Source organism: Propithecus coquereli, unplaced genomic scaffold (genome assembly GCF_000956105.1).
Source record: "Propithecus coquereli isolate 6110/MARCELLA unplaced genomic scaffold, Pcoq_1.0 Scaffold206, whole genome shotgun sequence".
NCBI lineage: Eukaryota > Metazoa > Chordata > Mammalia > Primates > Indriidae > Propithecus > Propithecus coquereli.
Window position 1 is genome coordinate 5,186,992 of NW_012145634.1, and position 2,380 is coordinate 5,189,371.

Below are 2,380 nucleotides of genomic sequence, written 5' to 3' on the forward strand. Positions count from 1 at the left end.
CATTCGATCTTCATAATAACACCATGAGAAGGTGTTGTTATAATCCCCATTTTACAGATGGGGAAACCGAGGCTCAGAGAGGTGAAGTCATTTGCCCAAGGTTGCACAGGAAACAGGGGATGCCCACCTCGTTGTCTCATGATGCTAATGAATGGGCAGGAGTGGAGGCAGGCAGGGGGTCCAAGAGGAATGCCCGGGCCCCTGCTGTCCCGGCAGTTCCTACCTTGCTGGTGGCAGTGCAGGTAGACAATCTCTTCCAAGCGGATGGTCATGGCATAGTCCCAGTAGACGCTAGAAGGGGAGGGAGGGTCAGGCTTGCAGGATGCCTGCCTACCTCACGGTGGCGAGGCGGTTAGGAGACCAGCAGGCCACACCCATGGGCTCCTCCATCCTTCTCACCAGGATCACCTGTCCCCAGCTTCTGTGTCCCAGGCTGCCCAGACTCTACTTCTCCTTCTTCTGGCACCAGCACCCCAATATTCCCCACTCCTAGTCCATATGGCTAAGGTGAGGCTGACCCCACTGACTCTCCACTCCAGGACTCCAGGAACGGCCACCTGGCCCAGGCCCGGCCACAGTGGCGGTGCAGGGATGGCTCCATGACCCAAGCAGAATCAATGGGACTCAACTATCGGACTTATGATAGAATGACTGGGAAAGAGATGCTCCCCTCCGCCTGGAGAGTAGTGGCAAGAAGTCTGGAGACGGAAGGGACCACAGCCTGAGAATCGCATCCACAGACAGGAAGACAGCCAAGAGATGGGGAAAGCACAGGCGCCCGCCATCGGAGTCCCTGGATCCACGCACACCTGGGGCCACCGTCCCGGATATTTCGATGCATGTGGGCCAGTGCTTAAGTCCGCTTGAGTCTGGTTTTCTGTAACCGGCACCTAAGAGTCTTGACTAGCCCACACCCTAACCCCAGGCCCCCGCGTGTCCACGGACAGGAGTTAGGATAGCCACGCGACAGCCTTGACTCCATAGCTCCCAAAAGTGTGACTGAAGGGACTCTCTGAGGCTCCATTTGCTCATCTGTAAAACGGGGACTGTAACAACACACCCACCCAGAGCGTTGCCATGGGGATTAAACAGAATCGTGTATTTGAAAGGCTCAGCACAGAGCTGATACGTTAAAAAGTGCATACCTGGGAAACGGTCCCTGTGAGTCACTCAAGTGCTTTCATTTCTACCTCAAAACCTGCTGCTGTCCTGAAACCAGTGCTTTTCCCATCAGAACACAATGGGAGGTGGAGGCCACAGGAACCAGGGCTCTGTGGCAGCCACGGGAATGCACTGCTCAGATTGCACCTCCCGGAGACCTTGCTGCAGGTAGCTGAGCTGACTAACTTCAGAGGCCACCCCTGTGGACCTACCGCCAGGTTTGCACCTCATCCTGCTTCCCCAAGGATGCTCCCAGCCAGGACGGAGCACACGGAGCCCGTTTCTGTGCCACCAGGGACCCCTCTAGCAGCCAGTAGTCCACTGGAGACCCCCAATTGGTCCAGCAAGACGTTCTTAGAGCTGTGCTATGTCCGGGACTCATCCTGCCCCATCTTCCTTCCTTCCCCTCCCACTCCCAGCATGGAGGTCTGTGGGCTCTCCCCGCCCTCCCCTGCCCCCCGCTTACCCCACACAAGTGCATGCCCAAGAAATCTGTGCTCGGCTACTCCTGGCTCGGCACCTGCTTCTCAGAGGACCCAACCTGACACAAGGTCAGACAATGTTCACATCTCACTTCTACCACCTACTTTGGACCAGTCCCTACGCCTTCCTGGGCCTCAGTTTCCCCAGCTGTGAAATGAGGAAGTTGGAATAGAAACGTCGAAAGCCCTTCTTGCCCTGGTCTGTACCACAACCAGCCTCACCAGGGTTCACGGAAGTGAACGTCCTTCGAGGACAGCAAAGTGCACACGAGTAGCAGCCTCTGCTGGGCCCCTCACACGCCTAGTCTAGCCAGCGTGTCCCTCCCTGGCCCCCGCAGTGCCATGTGCCTGTCACACAGAGTTGCAACTGCCTGCTCTTCCCCTCTGACTGCCCAAATGCTGCTGAACATCCGGAGAGGGGCTCTGTTTTGTTCACTTCTCCATAATGCCCAGGAAATGTTTCTCATGCACAGCGAATGCTGAGCGCTGGAAATGCCCAGTGAACAAAGCGACTTACGACGTGCCTGTTCACAAACAGAAAAAGATGCAGAAACATGCAGTCTAGATGATCTGGTGGTGGTGGAGAGGCTTGGCGATCACTGGATCCAATGCCTTTCTCAAGACACTAGCATCAAAACTTTCCTGCCCACACAACCCTGGGCTTCAGTCCAAGCAACAAACAGGGTTCTCAGGCTGTTTGAACCTCTGATGTCGGGCGGAAGACACTTTGATGTTAG

General features: G+C 56.0%; 1 protein-coding gene across 1 annotated transcript in view; it reads right to left on the bottom strand.

Annotated features, from left to right (window-relative positions):
- SGSM1 (small G protein signaling modulator 1) overlaps positions 1-2,380 on the bottom strand; it is a 65,728-nt gene that overhangs the window by 48,992 nt on the left and 14,356 nt on the right. Inside the window, exon 7 of the mRNA XM_012644096.1 lies at positions 224-291. Within this exon, the coding sequence (XP_012499550.1) occupies positions 224-291 (68 nt within the window). The remainder of the gene's footprint in view (positions 1-223; positions 292-2,380) is intronic.